This window comes from Miniopterus schreibersii (genome assembly GCF_964146895.1).
Source record: "Miniopterus schreibersii genome assembly, chromosome: 9".
NCBI lineage: Eukaryota > Metazoa > Chordata > Mammalia > Chiroptera > Miniopteridae > Miniopterus > Miniopterus schreibersii.
The window spans coordinates 71,192,269-71,216,253 of NC_138118.1; the positions used below are offsets into that span (position 1 = coordinate 71,192,269).

Consider the following 23,985-nt stretch of genomic DNA (forward strand, 5'->3'; position numbering starts at 1 on the left):
ATCCTAAAATGCTCCTGTAAACTTCAGAGCTCACAGTGAGTTTCCAGTTTGTAGGATGGCAGAGTAATACAGTGGCTAAGAGCAATAGGTTTTGGAGTAGACAAATTTGACTTTGTCACTTTAATTGTTGTGTCAACTTGACAATGCTATTTAAGTCTTTTAGGCCTCAATTGCCTCTTTGCATAATAGTAATATCTAATTTTTATTGGAGCCTCCATATAATATTTTTCTATGTATAGCAGAGTACTGCTCAGAATAGAGTTAGTATATAAGAAACCATCCACCTACATGTGCTACAATTACTACTAATGTATGAGAGCTATTATTACTATTGCTAACTTAAAGAGTAAAGTAATAGATTTTTCCTAATGTGAAGAGATAGCTAATGGACAAATTATTTGCCACCATTATAATCACTTACTTTATTAGGAAACAGAGTAAACATGAAGAGACTGTGTAGCTAGGCCCAGATCACAAAATGACGCCGTGGCAGGGTCAAATTTCTGCTCTGTCCAAGACCTTGTCTTTTCTCCAGAGATCGCTGCAATTCATTTCATTCAAAAGAAGCACTTCCATTTGGGGAATTTCCTTCTAGAGTTCCATAGTTTTATCCCAAATGCTCTTAAGTCTGGAAAATTACTTTGTATTCTTATGTTTAATATTCTGAGTTTTGTTAAAGATGGAATTTTTGCTGAGTTGAAGGCCTACACAGTTCTTACAGGTTCCAACTTGGAACCAATCCTAAATCTTTTGTGGCTTTGAGTTAGTCTTGGCAGAACACTTACAGAGTGGGTGGATTTTTAATGGGTTTCTTTAAAGAGTCACTTTAAAGCATTCATTTAGGCTCAAACCAAAGTAAACTGACCACTCTATTCCCATGGATTTCAGAGGAACAAGGGTTAGAATTCAGGGGAAATGTGGTAACCAAGCCTACTGAGAATTTGGTTGATAGTTTGGGCCATAAAGCAGAAGAAAGACCATGGTGTCACTAAAAGAAAGTTTCTCACAAAAACTTTCTACTATGTTATGTCTTCATAATAGTAGAAGTATTTTCTAATACATACATATATGCATATACACACATACATATACTTTGTACCAATGCCAAAGGTTGAGTGATAAAATTGACACTTTGGTGAATATCAAATCATATAATAGCTTCCAATATAAAAGAATAGCTCTAAAATGTTTACTGATAATTGTAGTAAAAATTTTTAAGTCTAACATGACAGTGAAGAAACATAATTTTCCAAACAGCTGCTAATAGCTTCTACAAATCACTACACAGCACAGTTGTCTTACTAAATAGACATTTATCTGAGATAAGTGAAAGACAAAAATATTTCTCCACAATAGTTTTTTTCTGTACTTCATAATTTTTATAGTTTTTATTATGTCTGAAAATTGTGTATGACTTTGAGCTTTTAATCCTCAGGATTATTTGAGGAGGGAAAATGGATATTCTGCTTTTAATTCTTTCTCATAAGTTGTGACGAATTTCAAATGAAACTTTTTCTCAAGAGAACTCATGGCTCAAATATATTTTAAAATTTTAAATTAAACACTGTATATAATATAATAGTGACATTGTTTAGTATTATGATAGATGTTAGTATCCAGAAATTCTATGAAGACTGAAATAATTCCACTTTATTTTGATTGTATTCTATCTTTTGAATCATGTAGTAATTATTTTTAATAATCTTCCTAAATCTGTCTAGCTAAAGTTACTCCCATTAACATTCAAATTTATTATTTTGTTAACTATTCGATCATTTTTATAGAGGTATAATTGACATATAACATTGTGTAAGTTTAAGGTATACATGTGTTGTTTTGATATATTTATATGCTGCGATATGATTACCAATGTAGCATTAGCTAACACCTCCATCACATCACATAATTATAATTTCATTTTGTGGTAAGAACATTTAGAATCTAGCCTCTGAGCAACTTTGAAGTATATAATACAGCATTGTTAACTATAATCACAATGCTATGCATTTGATCTCTAGAACTTATTTATTTTCTAACTACAAGTTTGTATACTTTAACCAACATCTCCCAAATTCCCCCACCTCCCAGTCCCTGGAAACAACCATTCTACTCTTTGTTTCTATGGGTTCAGTTGTTTTAGATTCTGCATATTAGTGAGATCATACAGCATTTGTCTTTCTCTGACTTATCTCACTTAGCATAAAGCTCTCAAGGTCAATCTATGTTGTCACAAATGGCAATATTTCCTTTTTTCATGGCTGAATAATATTCCACTTTATACATATAACGCATTTTCTTTATATATTCATTCATTGATGAAGACTTAAATTATTTTCATATCTTGGCTGTTGTGAGCAATGCTGCAATAAACAGGAGTTTCCATGTATACAACGATATTTTTTTGTCTTGATACTTTTTAAATTCTTTGTCTTTGATTTTAGACCATATTATTATAATGTGTATTGGAAAAGATCACTTTGGTTAGAAATTGTTTAGAGACCTATAGCTTTATGAACTTACATGTCCAAATTTCTCCCCCTATTTGGGAAGTTCCTTTAAATAAGCTTTCTATTCCTTTCTCTCACTCTTCTCCTAGGAACCAATAATACATAGATTATGTCTCTTAAATAGTATCCCATAGTTCATGTAGGCTTTCTTTAGTCTCTTTCATTATTTTTTTCTTTGTTCTCCTCTGACTAGTCATTTCAAATGAACTATCTTCTACTTTATAGGTTCTTCTGCTTAATCCAGTGGGCTGTTGGTGCTTTCTGTTGCATTTTTCAAATTGTGTTCTTCAGCTCCAGGATTTGTTTGGTTCTTTTGTATAATCTCTGTTATGCTTCTCATTTTGTTCATGTATTGTTTTCACAATTTTGTTGAATTCTCTTTCTGTTTTCTAGTAGCTCTTTGAGCTTCCTTAAAACAAATATTTTTAATTCTCTGTCAGGCAAATTGCAGATCTCCTTCTCTTTGAGATCAGTTACTAGTAAAGTATTATGATTCTTTAGTGGTGTCATGTTTTTTTTCTGTGTTTTTTTCTATTTCTTGAAGTCTTTCAATGCTATCATTGCATCTGAAGAAGCAGACTCCTCTAGTTTTTACTGATTGGATTAGGGAGATCAATACCTTCCATCAATCCTGTGAGGGTTTCTGAGGCATTCTCAGACCTTTTCTATGACTATGTTACTCCATATTTCTTGTTTCCTCTTGGAAGGATATTCTTAAGATTGAATTCCTTCTCTCCATCCTGCAAAGCCATGCCATGTGCTGATGGCTTCTCATTTCCTTGCTTTTCCTACAGCTCAGTTTTGTGTGCTTTCTCCCAATCCCACAGAGTTGGGCTAGCTTTCTGTGCATGTGCATGCTCACTAGCTATCTGCAAAGGCTTGCTTCTACTTCCCTCAGGGGTGCACACAGGGAAAAGACCATGGGTTGAGGGGGGGAGTGAGGCATGCAGAACATTGGGAGTGTCCATTTACCAACTGGGGGAGATCTTCAGGCAAGGCATCCCCAGCAGCTCATGAGCAGGTTTTCTGGTAGAGACCACCATAAGGTTAACAGGATCTGTATTCCTTTGGTATGTTCCATTCTGAGCCCTGGCTGATCTCCCAGTTGTCCCCTGCCCACCAATCACAGTACACCTCATTATATTGGTGGGTTGAGAAAAAATAGGTATCTTTAGTGGCTTCCCACCCAGCTAAGAAAGTGAAACTGTTCCTCTTACCCTTTCAGTCCATTCAAATTGGAATTTTTTGCTCCAATAGAGTGTTCAAACTTCTTTCTAGACTCCTGGACTTTCACAAAGGCTATGAGTGATTGTTTAAATCAGTGTTGTTTGTGGGGAAAAGGTAGAAAGCTACTATTTCACCCTATCTAGCTCTGACTTTGCCTATTCTTTTTTTTTAAAAAAATAGTGTTGTGTTGTATTCATATCTTGTGTTACTCGATATAGCTCATTTGCCCTAAAATGACAAAATGAAGCAAGTAGTTACATAATTCAAAAAAGGAAAACAAGCATTATTGAGTTGTAGTCACTGTGCTTAGTACTATACAGTGAGGATTAAATGGCTTGCCCAAAATTATATGTGTAATAAGTGGGGAATCCAGAATTTGAGTCTATAAACAGTTTGACTCTAAAAACTGTGCTTTCCAGTAAAGATAGCCATTAGCCACATATGGCTACTTAGATTTAAACTAATTAAATTACATAAAACTAGAAATTTAGTTCCCTCACTTGCCACACTGGAAGTATTCAATACCTACACATGCCTAGTGGCTACCAGATCGGTCAGTACAGAAAACATCTACATTTTTATAGAAAGTTCTATTGGACAGCACTGCTATAGAAGCAAAACTCGTAGCCTCTATACTATACCACTTCACCTGTGCTTTTATATAATGTTGTTAGATTATTAAAGCAAATTTCTTCTCAAAGTTTTAATTATTCTTTTTGTGCAGGTGACCATTGCAAGTATATCTCTAGCTTTCTTAATTATCAGGGCCACATTTTACCTGTATGCCAGATATGTTCACTTGGACAGTCTAATAGCAACTCAAACATGTATTTTTAAACTGAATGCCACCTTATCTCCAGAACCAACTTTCTCTTCCAACTTCTCCATTTTCATCTTTGCTAGTCTTTCATTTCTACTTTCTGAAGTTTAGTCAATAAACTTTTTATTTCCTCTTTTTGTCCTCTGAATCTATATCCTGTCAACCTTCCCTTAAAATGTCTCTCAACTATGACTTTCTTAGTGCTATCAAACTAGACCATGATGGGTCTACCTGAATCTTATCTTTTCCTAAGTCCTTCCAGTCTACCCATGACATCAGGTTAATTTTACCAAATACTAATGCCCCTGCCCCTCTCATTCTCATAAAATTACAGTAGTTTCAAAAAAAAATTAGTTAATGCCTTCTACACTCTTACCTACCTTATCTCTTTCTCCATTTCTGCATGAACTGTTTGTTCCAACCAGACTGGTCTTACTCCTCTACTGTGAGATAATTTACCTTTGCATTCCTGAAATTATGTTCTCATTCCTCCTCCACTCATCTCCACTTACTGAAATATTAACCATCCCTCAAGGACCAACCTCAGGGCCTTCCTTATCTGTGGGGTGAAACCATTTTAGGTCATAATGTTCTTTTCAGATGCTAGAGTAGTCAGTCACTCTGTGTGCTATTCAGCACATAATTTCCATCTTGCTAGGTGTGTTAGTCAAGGTTCTCCACAGAAAAAGAAACAACAGGAGATAGATAGATAGATAGATAGATAGATAGATAGATAGATAGATAGATAGATAGATAGATAGATAGATGTACATAGATCTCCTATTGTTTCATATATCTCCTATTGTTCTTATATGTATGTATATATAGAGATATAGATGTAAGAGAGAGAATGGAGAGATGATAGATTGATGATTGATAGATAAGTAGATAGATAGATTGATTGATTTTGATTGATTGATTGATTGATCTTAAGGAATTCGCGCCCATGAGTGTTGTGGCTGACAAGACCAAAATCCTCAGGGCAGGCTAGAATGTTCTGGCAAGAAATTGATGTCTTGAGTCTTAAGGCAGTCTGGAGGCAGAATTTTTTCTTCATTGTAGGACCTCAGTCTTTTCTCTTAAGGTTTTAACTAATTGGATGAGGCCTATGTACATTATGAAGGGTAACCTGCCTTACTCAAAATCGACTGATTTAAATGTTAACCATATCTAAAAAATACCTTCACAACAACATGTAGACTGGTGTTTAATCAAACAACTGAGTGTCATTGCCTAGCCAAACTGATACATAAAATCAACCACATGGGTACGTAGATTTTTTAGAGCTCTTATATATAATTCTCAACTCTGCAATCTTGCTAGACATGTGGAAGGAAGAAGGAAACAGCATTTGAGGAATTGCAGTAAGTCAAATATTAGAAGATTCAAAAACAATTGGAGCTTGTGAAGTGTATAAAACTCTTCATTTCAGAGAGAATAGCTTTATGGAGAATACAAATTTTTTTATGAAATTTATTTATACTCAACAATGATCTTCCTAGTTTGTTCCTTTTGGAGCTCCTATAAAATTTATATCTTTATTCGTCTAATTAAAAATCCCATGCTTTCCATCCAGCCTATCATATTATTCTTATTAACCATGTTTCAGGATTAAGTGCCACTCAAAATTTCTTCCCACAGTTTCTCATCTGACTTCCCCTCTTGGCACATGAACCCAAAATTACTTTTTAAGCAAAATATTCTTTCAAGTTTGTATTTAGTTGTATTCTCTATAGTATTTGCTGCAATAATCTCTGCATAGTTACCAGTCAGTAAGGATTGGCTGGCTGATAGATTTTACTTAGGCCAAGTAAGATGTTCAGAGTTTTGTTCTCATATTACGTACCCACTTATTGTTAGATATTACTATCTGACTGATATCTCACATTTAACATGTTTCAAACCAAATTTATTTTCCTTCCAAAACATTGGCTGATACAGAGGAACAAGGGGGTATCTGTCATTGCCAACCTATATCTCCTCATATAATGATGACCCCCTCACTGTCCCATGTTATTTCATCTTGTGTCCCTTTGTCTCATGTACTTTTTTTCTCCACCATATAACTCTGCCTGGGATACTCTCCTTGATCTTTATATGTCAACTTCCTTCTTGTAGTTCAGCTTTCACCTTAAACACTACCTTCTAGAAGAGGTTTTCCCTGACTGAACAGGAGAAAGAAATGTATATTTTTATTTTTATAAACTAATGGCTGACACATCATATAAGCTCAATACTTTTTCAATGAACTCATGAAGAAATAAATATAACAGAGTAACTAGGAATTGTAATGTAAGGCAAAATGTGTCAATGAACATAATACAGATATGAGCAAAGCGCAAAAGGAGGTGATTATTTTCAGATAGCAATAATGAGGTAATTGAATGAATGCCTTGCATATAGTATTACTCAATGATTATTTATTATGTCAGTGTGCCATGGACATATCAAAGAGATTTATTTTAGTTATAATTACTAATTCAGCTAACTAAAAATATTATGGAACTAAATAGAAAACTGGGTATATATAAGCACTACAGATCTTTAAAAGGAGTGTTTATTTGGCTCAATGAACTTTCTTTTCTTACCTTGTTTCACGAATGCAGTATGACATGAGGAACACAATGTGCTTGCCCTGGAAATTAACCATTGTCGTAATCAGATATTACAACGTGATCAGAAAATAAGTTTTTTAAACCATAGTTATGAAAGCGCAGTTTGTTAGTTGTTGAGAGGAGAAGCTACACATGATTTTGATGTACATAAACAGATCATGCACTTAACAAGGTAAGTCTCAGTTGTTTTGATTTCTTTTTATGAATGAGTTTTATTATATACTTGCTAATTTCCATAAAATGCCAATGATTGATAGAGTATGTTTTATTATCTTTCCTACATGTATGTCAAAATAATGAAATGGGGTAAAGTCAGTATAGGAATGGTAAAGATTTCCTATATGGAGTTATCACTTTTGATTTCTGAAAAAGGAAGAACATGCCTTCTTTTTCAGGCACTAAAAACTGACCCATTAGGACTTATTTCTTCATGGAGAAACTTACTATTTCAAAGTGTTTGTTTGTTTTTCAGATGTTCAGGTAAGGTTTAATTAATTAGTAATCTTACTCTAGAGTTTAAATCCATATTCTGTATAATCATCTTAATATAGGTAATATGTTGTATGGCCTAACAAATGAGATTGAGTCAAAACATCTCTATTACATTTGCACTTAAATGATAATTTATGTAAATAATTTCCATCTTAAGACAAGCTAAGATTCTGAAGTGTCATCCAAAGGAAGATACATTATGCTTAATATAATTTTAATGATGAGTGGGTTTTCAAACTATCCTATTTTTTTGTAACTATTTATATATGGTAGAATCTCTAACTTGCTTATATTTGGTTAACTAGAGAGCCCTACTCCCTCAAACTGCTCGCAGAAACTACATCAATTTTTTACAGAGAAAACTAAGCGTGAGGCAGTTCAAAGCTTTCATCAGTTAAAGTTAAATCACTGGCAGAGTAGAAATAAAATCCAGTGTCCTAAAAACCTATGCATTGCTATGGACTCTGGCATCCCTTCTTTTATTCCATTTCTAGAATTTTCATTAGCTTCAAATCTAAGCCCAGAATGAGACAAAGAAGTCATAAATTCAGTGGTAAAATCTGAAGATACCTAACCAGAAGCTTCAGTTGGAGTGGGAGTAGAGAGGCAGTGTGAAACTCAACATGATTTTTCAGAAACTGTTAGGGATATAAAGAATGCTTTATATCAACTATGTAATAAAATTTCACATAGTCATATATTTGTTAATACTTTATTTCAGAATAATTAAATTGTAAATAAGATGGCAGATTCTGAAAGAGCTGAAGAGATGCAAGAAAATTACCAGAGAACTAGGTAAGTTTTGCCTAAATTCTACAAAAAAGTGTTCTGTAACTTCAAATATCCCTTATCCTTTTCACAGCTATAGCAAAAAGTTTATAATTTTTTCCCAAAATAGCAGTGCTATTTGCATTTTGCTGGACTTCAACATAATCAGTGTTACAGCTGGTTTAATGGCAATTTTAGGAAATGTAATAGCTACAGGATTTATTGATTTAGCACTTCAGATATCACCTCTTCTTATACTTGTAATTTCTTATAGCTTACCAGATACAGAGAATTCCATTTTAGTTCTCTATGGATCCTTCATTCCAATGGTACATTTAATAAAAGAAAATATTAGATTTTTATTATTTTTTCACTGAATGGGTCTCTGTGTACATAAGTTATAAAAATTTTCTTCACCTATAATCCATTAATTTAGAGATTTAAAGTTGAAATGGTTTAAAATATATTTTATTTCCACTTTTACCATAATAATTGGGTTATATTTCAATGTATAAACTGTGAACCTCAAGTGAACCTCTCTAGATTACGTGGTTCAGTAACACAGGGCTGCAATAGCCAGAAAAGGAGCTCCTGCCAGACTGGCCCCTGTGCTCTCTTCACTTTTTCAAAAATTATTACTGTACAATATTTATTTTTATTGAATTTATTGAGGTGACAATGGTTGGTAAATTCTATAGGTTTCAGGCGTACAATTCTATAACACATCATCTGTATATTGTATTGTGTGTTCCTCACCCAAGTCAAGTCAAGTCTCTTTCCTTCACCATTTTCCTGCCCATCGCCTCTTCCACCTCCCACACCCACCTTCACCTCTGGTAATTACCATACCGTTGTCTGTGTCTGTGAGGTTTTTGTTTTTTGTTTTGCTTAATCTCTTCGTCTTTTTCACACAGCCCCGAAACTCCCTCTCCCCTCTGACAGAGCTGTTCTCTATGAGTTCACTTTCAACTCTGGTAGGAAAGAGACTTTTTTTTTTTAATCCTCACCCAAGGATATTTTCCATTGTATTTCAGAGAGAGTGGAAGGGAGAGAGAGAGAAATATTGATGTGAGAGACCTGTCAATCCATTGCCCCCCCGCACGTGCCCTGACGGGGGTCGGGGATCAAACCTGCAACCCAGGTATGTGCCCTTGGCCGGAATCGAACCTGGTGCCCTTCAGTCTGCAGACCAATGCTCTAGCCAGTGGCCAGGGCAGAAAGAGACTTTTAAAAGACCACCCAAGGGACACCCAGCTAGCTCAGTCGCTAGAGCATGAGACTCTTAAAAGACTACCCAATCTCTCCTTCCAGGGCTTTCCATGAAGGTCAATGGGAGACAGAAATGTTTTCCTGAAACAAAATTTATCAAAAGAGAGCTTACTGGGTCTTAGGCTTTAAAATCTGTGTTTGGAGTCAGGAAAGGGCTTTGCAAGCACTTTTTGTCATCTATGAATCATCACAGAGCAAATTGGCCCCGTACATAAGTAACTTATTAACCTCAGATGGAACAAAATTAAGTGACTTATCATTTATCAAAGCTGATGGAACAACATGTTGTAAAGCTGGAGAGAAGAGTTAGAAGTTTGTCCTGTGATGTCTTTTTTAGAAAACTTAAATTGATCGTCTGTAGTCTTCTGTTAATGTTTAAGAATCATGTATGTAATTGACAGATTTCCCTGAAATAAATAGATAAAATTTACAGTTTTCATCTAGACCTACTTGAAATGTGAGCTATGAAGTGAAATTTTCAATAGGGGACAAAATGCACAGTATATTGTTTAGTGTGTAATTAATAGAACTTTCATTTAAAGCTCATGGTTTTTCTTGAGCAATTTGTTGCAAAGGATTAAAAATTCTAATTCACCACTTCATACCCATTAGGATGACTACTATTAAAATTAATAATAATAAAATAAAAATAAAAATAATAAGTATTGGTGAGGATGTGAAGAAACCTCCTTGTGCATGGTTGGTAGGAATGTAACATGATGCAGCAGCTGCGATGGGAAACAGTGTGTGGTTCCTCAAGACGTTAAAAATAGAATTACCATGTGATCTAGCAGTTTCACTCATACATATCAGAAGAATCAATTAAGGAATGGATGAGTGGATTGAAAAGGTGGTATATACATGCAATGGAATAACATTCAGCCTTAAAAAGGAGGAAAATTCTGACATTTGCTACAACTCAAATAAACCCTGATGACATGCTAAGTGAAATAAGCCTGTGAGAAAGGACAAAATACCGCATGGTTCCACTCACGTGAAATTCCGGGAGTAGTCAGGTTCAAAAGACAAAAAGTAGGATGTAGTGGCCAGAGCCTACAGAACGGCAGAATTTCCGTTTTTTTAATTTATGGTGTTCCGTGGATGGATGGTGGTGATGGTAACACAACAGTATGAATGTATTTAATGCCACTGAACAGTACACTTAAAAAGAGTTAAGATGGAAAATTCTGTGTTTATGTGTATTTTACCACAATAAAAAAATTTTACTCCTGATGTATATCTTCAGTTGTTACTCTAACTTAATGTGGACAGCCAGTGACAGCTTCCTTTTCCAGTGATCATACTAAAAATCTTTGTATTGTCTGTCATTAAATTTGTTTTTTAAATTGCAGTATTAACATAAATTTTCTACCATGGGCAAAATTTGACACTTCAGCACAATTATAATTAGAAAATGTTGCAAATTACATTCACATTGTAACCTTTACATTTTAAACATTTACTTTCCAGAAAACTGCAAGAACAACTGCCCAAAGTAAGAAACCAAGTCGTTGGAGCTTTTGAGATAGTAAGTGAAATCAGGTAGAAAGTATGCATATCAGAAAATTTCAGGGAATTGTCAGCAGTGCATAGAATATTTGTTTGGTAGTTTACATCTATTTGAGGGGGGAAGGGGAATTTAAAAAATAATTCATCAAAGTATTATTTCCAATAGAAAAAAATATAATCAACCCAACAGGTCCACAATAAAGGATAAGAAAAAAAATGATGCAATATCTAGACAGTGATTCCAATTTTGGCAGGGGGCTGGAGGAGTGTGTATGTGATGCATAAGTGTTATCAGAGGTTATTTCTGAGTGGTATAGAATTATGAGTGACTTTTACTATTTTGCTTACATTTCAGTATTTTCCAATAACAATACATTGATAAAAGTTGCTTTTATTATTTTTAAAGTGATATAAATCCCATTTAAATAAATAATTATCTAAATATTTTGTAAAGGCTATATATGCATCAGAGTGTGTATCACCACAATTCTTTGGCACTATGTTTAAGGACAATTTTCAGAAATGCATTCTCAAAACAGCCCCTCCACCTACTCTAATCTCTAAATCAGCCTGGCTATCAATATCACTAAAAATACACCTGAAATAGTACCTGTTTTTTCAAAAGTCAATTTTTTAAAAACCTGGGAAGTAGTTGAACATGAGAAACTTTATCAAGGAGACAACACACTAGTCTGGGGATGGCGGAGGAGCAGATACGCTGTTATCATCTGTAGTATCAAGTATAATGCTATGGCAGTTAATTCATAAATATTTATTAGCTAGTGCATGAATGAGTGGAAAAACATTAATTTCAGTCTCCACGTCTATGTACTAAGTTCCTCTTGCTGTTATTCACATCTAATTTCATTTTAATACCATTATACATTTTACCTTGACCTCTCTCAGTAAGATAATCCAACATTTTCAAGTTTATGTTTTGGTTTTGGAATAGTGTTGTGGGGACCTGCTATAGAATAAAATGTGAAGCATTCGGTATTTGACTTTCAGTTCTTTCTTATTCTAAACAGCTTTGCAAATTATTATAGGCCTTAATTTACAGAATAGATGTTGTCCTAGGTAGAAAAAAATCTGAAAAATTTAAAATAAGAATGAAAAATAAAATTTATTACATTTTATTACTTTTATTAATAAAAGTAACTAACTTTTACTAGATAGTTACTGTTCATTGCACTTAGTTTCATTGTTATGATGTTGATAAGCCTAGGGAATTGAAAGTTTGAAGATTGTCAGTCAACCAAGATATTATCATTGCAGTTTTTTGAAATATCTTAATTTATTCCAGAATCAACCAAATGGAAGGAACTTTCTGATTCATACCCACATCTGACCTGACTTGTGTCACAGGTCTATAATTTGTACTGATTTTGCTACTTTATGTTTTTTAACAATTTCTTCAAAGTACATTGTAAATCCTTAGGATTGGTGATACATTTTTGTGCTTTATAAATACTTGTCCATGATTTTATACATTTATTTAGTCTCCTGATTAATTTATAAAATCACATTTGCTTGGTAGCCAAAAACTGTAGTTTGGTGTTTGGTTTTAATTTTTTACAACTATAATGCTACCTTGTTTTATTTACTTTCCTCAGTTTCGCTTTGCTGATGGACTGGACATTATACTCATGATCCTGGGATTACTGGCATCGCTGGTAAATGGAGCCTGTCTTCCTGTAATGTCACTGATTTTAGGAGAGATGAGTGATAACCTTCTTACTGGATGTCTAGTCAAAACCAACACAAGTAAGTACAATATTTACTTATCTTTGTTGCTGGAGACTCAAAAGTGTTAAATAAAACAGTCATCTCATAATACAGATTATATTGTCAAACAATATCTATATAGTATGTATTTAAGTCATTTATTTTTCTATATTGCCAGGGATTAAAGAACCAAAATCTGTATTCACCAGCATTTTTTGAAGAAACAGAACCAATAGGATGTGTGTGTGTATGTGTGTGTGTATGTGTGTGTGTGTGTGTGTGTGTGTGTGTGTGTCTATATATATATATATATATAATATATATGAAGAAAGAGAGAGATTTTAAGGAATTGGTTCACTCAGTAATGGAATCTGGCTGATCCAAAATCTGCAGGGTGGGCCTGCAGGCTGGAGACTCATGAGAGAACCAGTGTTGCAACTCAAGTCCAATGGGTGTCTGCTCATGATATATAAAAATCGTCTGACAACCAGTATAGTTCAGCTTGTCTCTCTAGGAATTCAAATAATTTTCTATCTAAAGTATAGCATAGGGAATATAGTCAATAATGTTGCAATAACTATGTATGGTGTCAGATGGGTACTCGATTTATTGAGGTGATCACTTAGTAACTTACATAATGTCCAGTCACTGAGTTATACACCTGAAACTAATATAATTTTATGTCCACTGTAACTGAAAAATAGAAATTATTTAAAAGGGGGAAAAAAGTGATTATGTCAGGATTTAATCAAACGGTTGGGCTATTCCAGGCCATTTATCTGTAATTTACCCTTTAAGAAGAAGAAATCAAGAATGGCTAGATCTTTCAGAGAGCCATTTAGAGTTTCATTAATAGTACATAGACATGCGTGGCACTGTAGCACACAGTGTAGCAAAGCTGGAAAGAACATGAAGAAAATTATAGAGACAAATAGCCTGAATAAAGATAGGAGGGGAATCTAGCAATCGGGTGTGGAAAAAAGTATTTTTGTGCTTCCCATAATTATAGATGTCCTTCATATAGCATCCTCTTTTAGGGCCATGTCCCTCAAGGTGACATTCTTTAGATGTAAATCCCATCACTTATCCTATTTGCTAACATAGTAAATATCCACTTTTTTAAAAATCTGATAGTATAAATATTAATAATTCCCTAATATTACATTTTCCCCAAATTACACAGTAGGAAGTATCCTTATAGCTGTTTATTATAACTAGGATAAATGTCTCATTAAAATCTGACTTTTTTATATATAAGCCTGGCTTTATATGGTGTATCTCCTTCTGTGTTCTATTTGACTTTAATACTAATTTATACCCTCTTGTTTTCCACCTAAAGACTATCTTTCTAGTGTCCCAATCTTGTTTGAGTGGAATAAAGCCATTGCTTCCACCTCTATGTCCTTGCATGTGATGACCTCCTGTCTACACAGTTACTAATTTTTTGATATTTTAATGATAGAAACTAAAGTAAGTATGTCATTCTGTTTGTTAAACAAAAGGAACCACCAGTTCACCGAGCAAATGTTTATTGATTGCCAACAATGTCTCTCTTCAAATGAGTGAATGAAGGAGGAAAGGAGAGAAAAACATAGCAACCTAAAGCAGTATCCTTGGGAGTATTCCTTTTGTTGGAGCTACTTGATAATTGATTGCCTTACCAGCTTTAGATAGAATAGGCCAAACATCAGATTGATATTGCTTTGAATTTGAATTTTTGTTTCTCTTTAAGGCTTCTCCAATTTTTCTGAGTTTTATTGTGGAGTATACAGTAAACCTTCTAATATTGATTTTCTGGAGGATAATAGAGGAGGATTATTTGCTCCTACAAATAAAAATATGAATATAGCTATTATTGATCAGGGGCCCATTTTTGTGCCAATACTTTTGCATATGCTACTTCTATTAATATAGCCTCAAAAGTGAGATTGTAACACTTTTAGAAATACTTATTATTTTTATTAACTCAGTTAATCCCATTAAAATTTTTTACTAGGTTTTGATACTTCTATGTCAATTCTGATATTTGGAATAAGCTGCTTTAAATTTTTTTCCTGCCATAATTTCATAATAGAATAAGAGGAAAATGTTTGTTTGCATATAAATAATGATCATAGACATTATCATCTGTGAAATGTTGTGGTTATGTAAGATATGAAGAGTCATGATGTTTGTAATTGATTTTAAATGTTTATTATAGAGGTTTAAGAAAGAATATCATGATAGTGAATATTGACCACTGTTTTGTGCTGTTGGTAAAATCATGATCTTGCTATACTAATTAATGTTTAATATATTTTTTACCAGATGATATATAGAAAAGTTTACATAGAAAACTTGTAATACAAGGAGTATTTTAAATACTGTTTTATTTATGTTGTTCTATTCTTATTATACTCAACATATTTCAATGAACTTTATTTACATTTTTCCCATGACTACCGCTTCTGGAACTTGCACATGTTCTTTCTTTTCTTGAACTTTCTAAATTATTCCCTGGGGTATCTCAAACTGAATTCTAAATGCATAATCTCAGCAGGAAAGGAGAGTTCTATTAAGTTACACAACTGTTGCCTGAAATAAAAGATGTCCTAAAGAATTCTTTCCAGGTATGAGCTTCATAGTTAATATTAACATGTAATTTTTCACATTGCATGAGCACTTCTTGAAACCAGAGATAATTATTTCAAATGTTACATTAAAGGCATTAAGTTTTTTTCTTGAGAATGCACTATATTTGGTTTGGAGAGCTATGTATGAAACAGTATAGCCAATTATAAATTAATTGCCTTTATAATTTAAAAAACTTTTTTACAGCAAATTATCGGAACTGTACTCAGTCTCAAGAAAAGCTGAATGAAGATATGATTGTGTAAGTCAAAATGAAATGTTAATGTCATATACATTGCATGCTGTTTTATTCAGTACTTATAAGGAAAAACTGAAGGGTTTGATCATAAATATTACTTAGAAGTGATTAAAGCAGACATATCCTCTTCTTTCATTAGGTATGCAAAATATAATTATTACATATATTTTCCTATTCGAAAGGTATGTAGGTTCACATGCTTTAAGTTTTATTTGACAAAATTATGGTCAACAGAAAAGTTGTTTTGGGATTTGCATTTTTATACCAATTTTTCCTCCTAGAACTGAAGGTACCCATCCTAGAGACTAAAGGACTTATTGTTCCTTTTTTTCAAATTATTTTCCTTACAAATCTTATAGAAATATGTCAGTTCTATGGATTTTGAAAAATAAAAAGAGGTATGCAACAAATTGTAAAATAATAATAAAATGATAAAATTTTATTGATTAATTTGAGAGACTAATTATTCATACTATTAGTTCTATTTAGACTAAAAATTGTAAAGTCTGAAGTAAGTAATTTTTAAGGACATTCTCTGTTAGTAGTTTTATGTATTAGACAGTGTGCTTTCCTCTGTCACATATACTGAGATTGTTAGTTCGAGAGATGTTACTTTACTGAGTGTATTCAATGGATTTCAGTAGTATCTCACTAAAACTATGAGTATTTGCTATAGACTAAGTGGTTTCTCATGTTTTCAACCAAAAGTGAAGCCTCCATGTTGCACAACCCCAAGGGACACCTATCACATCACAGTCACATCTTCTAGGCCATAATTCTTGACCTGCACAGTCCAGTATTTTAGCTGCAGCCCCATATGGCTCTTTAAATTTGAATTAAATAAAATTAAATATTCCGTTTCTCATCCTCAGCCACATTCCAAGTTCAGTAGCCACATATTACTGGCTGTTGCATAGTACAGACATGGAGTATTTTTTTCATCACAGGAAGTTCTTTTACACAGTGCTGTTCAGTACCATGTGAATGGTACCTCTCAAGTCGTGCTTTGCTGCAACTTCAACTCTCCCTGAGGGAAAAGTCTTTTTTTGTGTGTGAAACTTTTGCATAACATTTTTTTACAATGGATCTTTTGAAAATTCCTGATTAGGATCCAGGGTATTGCCTTCTACTAAATTCTGTTCTTACGGTATTAAAGCAGGATTCTAATGTACAATTGTGAAGTGTGAATTTCCAACAAAAAGTTTGGAACTTTTAAAAATAGGGGCATCCATTTAAAGAACTAACAAAAGGGAGAATAGGCTGAAAAGATATGTCTCTGTACAGCTATTGAAAGGTTACTAAATTTATAGAGACATTTTTAACATTTATAATGTAATATTTGTTATGGTACTGTTTCTCAAACCAGTGCTCTGTTTTGGAAATATTTAAATACATGATTTTAAAAGGTTGCGTGGTCAAATTGTTTTGGAATATGCTGTATATATGACAGCACCCTCTTGGATACACGCAAGACAGAGAAGCAAGGTAAAGACTCCGTTTAATCCAGGTTTTCCAAGCCTATTTGACTATGGAACCTAATTATTTCCCCTGACATTTAGTAACATTCTGTGGAACTAATGTTCTGATTAACACATTGCTGGGAATTATTGCTTTATATAACTTTTTTATTAGGATGAGGTAATAATACCCTTTCATCTACAGTCATCAGGAACTGAAGACCAAAGACAATGACTCATAGTCTTATATAAATGTCATGTTTTAATGTTAGGTCTGTGCCTTTGTTTTTATTTATCAAACACTTATTCTGAAAATAATTGAATCTTTTCTTATTGAATAGGGACTATTTAATAGTCCCAAGATGATTGTTGGTGAATATGATGCCTCCCCTTGTGCAGTCAAGAGTTAATTAATCCTATATGAATTTCTAAGCAGCTTGTTTCCTGCTTTTTGCTACTTTGAATATATCTACTATAATCTACTTGAAAAGGAAGGGCAAACTAGATGACCACAACAGTGTTAAACTTAGTTCTACTGCATTTCATGTAAAACCCATCATAATAGTTGCTTAAGCATGATAGAAACTTATTTCTCTCACACATAAAAATCTGTAAGTAGACAGTCTAAAGATGAAATATGACTCATGTTATCAGGGACTCTGGATCCTTCTGTCTTTCTGCTAGTCATATGACCATATCCGCTTTAGCCAGACATATTACCACTCTGTCTCCATCTCCATCTCTGGAGTGCCAGTGTAACTTTTTCAACGGAAAGTATTAAAAAATTCCAAAAGCAGATATAAATAGCAAATTTGTTTTAAAATACTAACTTCTGTCCTGGTTGAGGTGGTTCAGTTGATTAGAGCATTGTCCTGTGCACCAAAAGGTTGCGGGCTAAAGTCCCGATCAGAGCACAGACCTAGGTTGTGGGCTCCATCCCAGGTCAGGCACCTATGAGAGGCAACCAATCGATGTTTTCTCACACCGATGTCTCTCTCTCTTTCCTCCTTTCTCTCTCCCCCTTCCCCTTCTCCAAAATGAAGAAAACATATCCGTGCTTGAGGATAAAAAAACACTTATTTCTGCTAATTATGTAAGAGAGATATACTCTACATGTCTTACTAGGGAAACCTAGATTTTTACATTCAATTCACTTCACTTTTTCTCATGGAGGTTTATTTTTAGTTATTTTATAGGTTTTGGCAAAAATTCCCTCAGTCAAATATTGTGATAGGTTCTTTTTTGGGTGTCTTTTGGGGGGTAGGTGTTGGGGGTTTTGTGGTAACACGGGAAAAGTTGCTCTCCAGTCTCACATTTCTAATCTTTTTTCAGGTTGACCCTGTATTATGTTGGAATAGGAGTTACTGCCTTGGTTTTTGGCTACATGCAGATTTCCTTTTGGGTTATGACTGCAGCACGACAAACCAAGAGAATTCGAAAAGAGTTTTTTCATGCCGTTTTGGCACAGGACATCAGCTGGTTTGATGGCTGTGGCATTGGAGAACTGAACACTCGAATGACTGAGTAAGAGGATGCATGTGTAGCATATCAACTTTGTTTTCATATATGACATATAAATGACTTCCCTGCATTTATTTGTTTCAGTGACATCAACAAAATCAATGATGGCATTGGAGACAAGATTGCTCTGTTGTTTCAAAACGTGTCTACATTTTCTATTGGCCTGGTGATTGGTTTGGTGAAGGGCTGGAAACTCACCCTGGTGACTCTGTCTACATCTCCTCTTATAATCGCTTCGGCAGCCTTGTTTTCTAGGGTGGGTAAGATGGCTAATGCGGTATTGACTAGAAGCGGGAATGTGAACTGGGTGTTTTACTGAGTTTGTCAGAAGGGCATTTCTTTTCATTTTTTATGTCCCCAAATAGGGACATAGACCAGAATTACTTTTGATTTTGTTCACAGTTAATCACTTTTCTATCTTCAAGTTATTAGGCTATGGTGAGGCTGGTTTTAGTATTATATTAACATTAAAAAATATTCCTCTTCATTTAGTAGCCTAATGCAACTTCAAATGATAGCATGGATAAAGTATTGTGCATGGATACATTGGATGCTGGGAGTACGTTGTGTGTTCTAAATTCCCAGATAAATGTGTTGTGGTTTATTTCACTAGAACAGAATGAGAAAATCCTAAAGCAGTAAATACTTAAACACTTTTTTATGCCAGCCATTTAAACTTTAAATTTTTAATAAGACTCTGAATTATATATAAAATGTTTGCTAATGTCTATTTTAATGTACTATGTAAATCTCTTTTAATTTTTTAACAAAATACGTATGTGCATTTTAAATTACATTTTAGCACTGTTATACTGTGATTATACCACAAGATATTAATCTATTTACAGCCTGATTTTGAAACCAATGCTCTTTGTGAAATCTAAAAACAGCCAATATATCCTCTCTCTAAATCAAGTTTTTGGAAACTCTATCAATGTATATACCCATCTCCTAGATTTAAGGCACAGTGTATTCTTGAGGGATGGATAGAGTTTTCATTTTGCAAAGCTAATTGTTCTTTATGAAAATCAAACCCATAAAATTCACTGAGTTTATTTGCTAGCAATATACAAAGTCAACCAAACAAGAATTTTTAGCAATGAAAATATTTTGTGGTTGAATAATTCCTTAACAATAGACTTGAATGTTTAGACAGCAGATCTTTATTTAGCGTGACTTCTAGTGTTGACCTGGTAAACCTTGTCAAAATATTCATCCCTAGCTTATTTGAAATGAGGACCTATCAGGAGGAAGATTACCCACAGTATGTTACTAAGATCAGATCTTAACTGCCCAGGGAGGTGAAGTAGACAAGTTGTTTGAAAGTCACAGCAGTGGGGAATCTAAGTTCTGCTATTGTTGTATTAACTGATTGTGAAGAGGAAGGAAGTAAAAGTCAAAGTTACCCAAATGGCTAAAGAAGTCAGGGTGGATAGTTGCTAGCTTCCTTCAATTTAATTTAATTTGTCAAACATTTATTAAATACTCACTATGTACAAGGTTTTTTGCTAGGTGCTTCTTCCCTTCTAGTGATATATTATAGAAATGATTATCTTTTAAAATAATTCAGAAAATAATGGATATTATTCAGCTTATGCTACCTTCTGAGTTCAACAACTGTCCGGGTATGTCTTACATAAAATCATCTCCAATGATGCGAAATGTACTTTTAAAGTGGATAGATCTGTTATGTGAGTAGGCAGTAGTTAGACTCACAGCTCAGAGGACAATTTTTGTCCTGTTCCCTTTCATTGAACTGTGTGCTAATTACTAAATTAAATCCTCTACTAATTAAAGGAGTAGTACATGCATATGATAGAAAAAAAGGCCCATTCTGATTTTAAAACTTTGAGAAATCACATAAACCTCCCTAACACCAAGAATGATATTCTCTTCTCTCTGTCTCTGGAATCTCACCTGTTTGGAGATACAGCATTTACTAGGAAGGCAGCATTATAGTAATAGCTTCTGGGATCATACCCCAGGCATATGCAGAATCATCTTTCTCTTTCTGCCACATCCCTGTGACCAGTATTCTCTGGAAGCTTTGCTTTTTACATAATAACAAATTAAATCAAGTTAAATTAGGCTTACTAATTCCCAGAGTGCACCCAAAAGAACTGTATCCCTAATATCCTTCTCCAAATCCAGTCTTTACCAATTGTATTAATATAAACACCCGTTTTCTAAGTTTTTAAAAATACAGAGAGAAAACAGTGAAACTCTACTGGTAGAAGGCAAAAATTGAGATTTAGATTGTAGGTTATGTTAGGCTAAGCTCTTTTACTGCTGTGAGACTTTAAAAAGTCAATATTCTGGTCACTGGTTTCCTCATTTGCAAACTGACAAGGTTAGATTAAGTGATATTAAGTACCTTTGCAATAATAAAATTATGTTATTTTAAATTCTACCTGAATTAAATTCTCTCTACATTGTTACTATCCCAGGGTCATTCTTTGTTTAACTGCAGTCATGGTTTATTACAGATCGTCATCTCATTGACCAGGAAGGAATTAAATGCCTATTCCAAAGCTGGAGCTGTGGCAGAAGAAGTTTTGTCATCAATCCGAACAGTCGTAGCCTTTGGGGCCCAAGAGAAAGAAATTCAAAGGTCTGTTCCTTAAATTATGACCATATATGCTTGGTTTTATTTTTCCCCCCAAGAGCTATTACATTATGTTTTGTCTTTTTAAGGTATACACACAATCTAAAAGATGCAAAGGATGTTGGCATTAAAAAGACTATAGCTTCAAAACTCTCTCTTGGTGCTGTGTACTTCTTTATGAACGGAACCTATGGACTCACTTTCTGGTATGGAACCTCCTTGATTCTGAGTGGAGAACCTGGTTATACGATTGGAACTGTCCTTGCTGTAAGTCTTGTTTGAGAACAAAGTAATTGGTCTAGATAATTTTTTTTCTTACTTAGAGTATAGTAAAAATTTCTCTTTGAATAACACTAAAAATTCAAAGATGAATGTTTTTAATAAATAAATGTTTGTTTCCTTCAAATAATTTGTATACACCTTTAAATTATAGTTATGAATGACAGGATATATTCATTCAGCCCATCTTCTAAAAGCATCACACTTTTAAAAGAATCATAATTTAATTTTCCTCTGAGAGACAGAGTTTTCTTAATCCAGCAGTCAAAAAGGCCAGTCTCTGATGAGACTTCTTCCTTTCAGTCTTGCTGAGATAAAATAGCACTCTACATTCACCTTGCTAAATGTCTTCCCTCTGGAAATATCCTATAGAGTGGACTCTCCTGCCCTTCCTGTGTCCTTTCAGCATATAAGAATGTTTAAAACAAACTAGCTCCTGCCAGGTGGCTCAGTTGGTTGGAGCATTGTCCCATATGCCAAGAAGGCTTTGGTTTGATCCCGTCAGGGAACGTACAGGAGGCAACTGATCAATGTTTTTCTCTCTCCCCCTCCCTTCCTCTCCAAAATCAATGAATATATCTGTGAAGCTATAAAAAAATAAAATAAAAACAAAAAACAGACTATATAAGCTCTGTCCAGCATCACAATTTAGAGTTATTTAAACTCTTAGAGGTTATGCATTAAATTTGAACAATTATCCTCCCAAGTTTCAACAATCAACAGATCATTTCAGGATTAAGAACTATTTGCCTTGCTGAACTAAATTAATCTGGTCTATATACTTCAATTTATGTCTGGCTCTCCCATTCCAAGTAGATTTCTTTTTTTCCCAACTAAAGTCATCTTTTGAATTTGCAACTTTCATAGTTAAGACTTTAAACCATTTATTTCATATAAATGAAACTTGAGCATGAGGAATTTGGGGCACATCCTTACTCCTCAGTTTATGTGTGACTTGGGCAAATGTCAGGTTCCTTATCTATAAGTAGGGAAAAGAGCACCTTGCTTGTGGGGTTTTCTTATTTGAATTTTTGCAGAGATGTGTCTGTCTGAAAATGGACAAGAGTCCAGTAAGACAAGAGTTCATAAAAGTTTGGACAGGAATAGTACAATGTCTCTAAGTAAGTGAAATTTAACACATCCTTCTCTTTAGAGATCAAGGGGTTGACCAGCAAGGAGGGGAGTGCAACTCACTCACTCAACCAGGTTCACATATGGCAGGCACTCCTCCATAAGCCAGTTTTCCTGCTAAAGGTAATAACAACAGGACTATGGGACAATCAAAAGTTGTTCCACATTAGGAAAAGGTCAAATATACTTGCATTATATTTCCTTTATATTTGACAGCAGCTTCTATTCTCTCCTACCTAATTTTTCTAGTATCTGTCTGAGTCTTAACCAAGTATATACTTTGTTCTGTTGTCTCTCTTATATAGCTGAGAAAGGATAAATATTATATATTTTTTGTTCTTGTAGGTTTTCTTTAGTGTAATCCATAGTAGTTATTGCATTGGAACAGCAGCCCCTAACTTTGAAAACTTCACTATAGCCCGAGGAGCTGCCTTTAATGTTTTCCAGGTTATTGATAAGGTAAGACTTCTAATTGCTTTGAAAGATGACTAGCATTGCTGTAAGAAGGAAACCAAAAAACAGGCACAATTATTTCCCTAAGACAAAAAGATGGGCAAAATCCATGTTGGGCAGGTGGCTATGGAAAGAGAGATTGTTTTCATTCTTCTACAAGGAGACTGTGTTTTATTAAAACCTTCATGTATATAAATCAGTGCCCTTCTAGCCAAAAGGAAATCATTGTAAAAGAAAACCATCTTTAAACTATTTTTGTAGAATGTAGTGATTGTCAGCTTATTCCTTTGAAGATTTATAATGTTCTTTTTGTTTTTCCAAGAAACCTGCTATAGGTAACTTTTCAACAACAGGTTATAAACCGGCATGCATAGAAGGAACTGTGGAATTTAAAAATGTTTTTTTCAGTTATCCATCAAGACCATCTGTCAAGGTAGGTTAAAATTAATCATAGAATTGTACAGTTTTCTGATATTATCATCTACTGGCTAAGATCTCTTATTCAATAATCTGGGATCATTTTGGCCAAGATTTAGCAGCTTTGCTCAGAGACTTGAAAATAGAGACAGAGAGAGAAACGGGGTGGGGGGAGGAAGGAAAGAAAGATCAGTAATGGATAGATAACTCTGGATGAGCTAGTTACAATTTGTAGCCTCTTTTCTACATTCAACTGACTAAAGCATTTTCACCTCCCTGCAATTCCTTCATTCTGGATTTGGGAGCAGAACAAAGTGTCTT

The 23,985-nt window shown here is 34.0% G+C and overlaps 1 protein-coding gene across 1 annotated transcript in view; it reads left to right on the forward strand.

Annotated features, from left to right (window-relative positions):
• Window positions 1-8,403: 8,403 nt before the first annotated feature.
• ABCB5 (ATP binding cassette subfamily B member 5) overlaps window positions 8,404-23,985 on the forward strand; it is a gene marked incomplete at both ends in the record, with an annotated part of 76,737 nt that continues 61,155 nt past the window's right edge. The window contains 10 exons of the mRNA XM_081147374.1: window positions 8,404-8,456; window positions 11,169-11,226; window positions 12,821-12,971; window positions 15,750-15,804; window positions 18,591-18,782; window positions 18,864-19,035; window positions 21,266-21,390; window positions 21,474-21,651; window positions 23,140-23,253; window positions 23,570-23,680. Coding sequence (XP_081003500.1) covers window positions 8,404-8,456; window positions 11,169-11,226; window positions 12,821-12,971; window positions 15,750-15,804; window positions 18,591-18,782; window positions 18,864-19,035; window positions 21,266-21,390; window positions 21,474-21,651; window positions 23,140-23,253; window positions 23,570-23,680 — 1,209 coding nt within the window. The remainder of the gene's footprint in view (window positions 8,457-11,168; window positions 11,227-12,820; window positions 12,972-15,749; window positions 15,805-18,590; window positions 18,783-18,863; window positions 19,036-21,265; window positions 21,391-21,473; window positions 21,652-23,139; window positions 23,254-23,569; window positions 23,681-23,985) is intronic.